Below are 1888 nucleotides of genomic sequence, written 5' to 3'. Positions count from 1 at the left end.
CAGGGGTGCCCACAAGGTCGATCGCGATCTACCAGTCGATCGCGTAGCGATCACTGGTAGATCGCACTGTCCCCTCCTCCCGCCGCTTCTCTGGATCCCCGCTGCTCTCCCCAGCGGGGATCCGAGAAGTGAAGGAACCGGCGGCGGGGGAGGGCGGAGGACGGAGCCGCTGTCACAGAACTAATGAAGAGTGGTGAGGAGAGAGACGCTCGGCCAGGATCTGACAGCCGGTGCCTCTATCTCCCCTCACTGCTCGTCCGTTCTGTCACAGAGGCTCTGCCCCCCACCCCCACCGTGCCACAGGCGGTGATTTCAGCAAAGAATGTGGAATTGTTCAAGAAACTTTTGGACGATTTCTTAAGGGACCGTAATATACAGGGGTACAGGTAATATACAGGGGTACGGATACTCCTAGAATGAGATCCTAATAGGTTGGACTTGATGGACTAATGTCTTTATTCAACCTCAAATACTATGTAACTATATAGCAGAGGCAGTAACCCTGGACAATATGGTCACCTGGAGTACAGCCTAGAGCAGTGGTAGGCAACCTCTGTGCACCAGCAGTAGTGGAACTACAAATCCCGTTATGCCTCTTCCACTGGTAGTCAAGTCTGGGGTTGTTAGTATTGCAATGCCTCATGGGATTTGTAGTTCCACCACAGCTGGCATGCCGAAGTTGCCGACCCATAACCTAGAAACACAAAGTTAGTTTATCCAGAGGAAAATGGGCAGTGGCACACTGTGAAGTCCAACGCTTGTGAAACTGCTAGGGCAGGAGGTGTCAGACGGGCCTGTGTGTTGTGTGTCCTGGATTATTATAGTTTTACTAGTGTTGGCAGTTTTGGGTAAGGGAAAACTCCTGCCTGGCACCTACAATCTGGACCTACACAGAACCTCCTGTGGGGGACTCTAGCGCGACGGAAAATGTTTACCTGTACGCAAGGCCAAGTAAGCGCAGCATTTTCAAAGTGCAAGTTACAGTAAGCCAAAACTCTTTCTTTTTTTATTAGTATTCACTCGAGCAGAGAAGGTTAGAACCTCTGTCAGGTTTTATGCCCATCTGTTTTACAGATTATTTCATGTTGGGTTAAACTTTTGCCACCATAATAGGAAGTGAAGGGTTGTGACCCTGATATGTCAACAAAGTACTGTGACGTCCCCACATCTGCCAGTTGTTAAGATCTGAATTTATATATCACAAGCGTATATAACCCAATGCTCTGTTGATTTAAAGGGAGGAAGCCGCACAGAAATTCACAGGGAAGATGGATCCAGTGGAAGTAATGAGAGTTTTGCGGAAAGAGAAGGACAATTTCAAAAAGCCAAAAGACAGACTGCCAATCCCAGCACTGCTTGCCTACCAGTGGGGTCTACTCAACCAATCACTGCCTGCGCAAAAATAACTAGAAGAGGATGAAGGAGGAAATGCAACTCTGCATCTTACCAAAGATGAACATTTTTTGTAGCCATACAGTCTATGATATAGAGACTTGGTGCAGACATGCCACACACATCATTCACTTATAGAGCAACTCCATGCCACAAGACTGCAGACTGCTAACGCTCTCCTGGAAACATTGTAGTGCTAAAATCAGCAAGGCCAGTCCATCAGCAAGGCCAGTCCATCAGCAAGGCCAGTCCATCTATCTTCAAGACATGATATGACCTTAGGATAGTCTAGTTGTTTTGAGCTGGGTGGGGTGATGACGATCTTATGTCTGGGTTGCCCTTTAGCTTGTGGGCCATTGCGTGGCGACTTCACAGCTTAGAAAGCCCTGACGCCACCTCCTGGCTCCTATCCCTTCTTTTCACCATTGACGATTACGTATAGGGGCAGCTCATAGACATTAATAGAATGCTCTGACAAAGACATGCCCAGAGAGAG

General features: G+C 48.3%; 1 protein-coding gene across 1 annotated transcript in view; it reads left to right on the top strand.

Annotated features, from left to right (window-relative positions):
- The window catches only part of LOC108790865 (hydroxyacylglutathione hydrolase-like protein), an 11952-nt gene extending 10384 nt beyond the window's left edge, over positions 1-1568 (top strand). Inside the window, exon 8 of the mRNA XM_018561223.1 lies at positions 1238-1568. Coding sequence (XP_018416725.1) covers positions 1238-1406 — 169 coding nt within the window. The 3' untranslated portion in view covers positions 1407-1568. The remainder of the gene's footprint in view (positions 1-1237) is intronic.
- The last annotated feature ends 320 nt before the right edge of the window (positions 1569-1888 follow it).

The sequence above is a fragment of the Nanorana parkeri genome, unplaced genomic scaffold (assembly GCF_000935625.1).
Source record: "Nanorana parkeri isolate BGI_ZX_2015 unplaced genomic scaffold, ASM93562v1 scaffold508, whole genome shotgun sequence".
Lineage (NCBI taxonomy): Eukaryota > Metazoa > Chordata > Amphibia > Anura > Dicroglossidae > Nanorana > Nanorana parkeri.
This window is presented reverse-complemented; position numbering and strand designations above follow the sequence as displayed.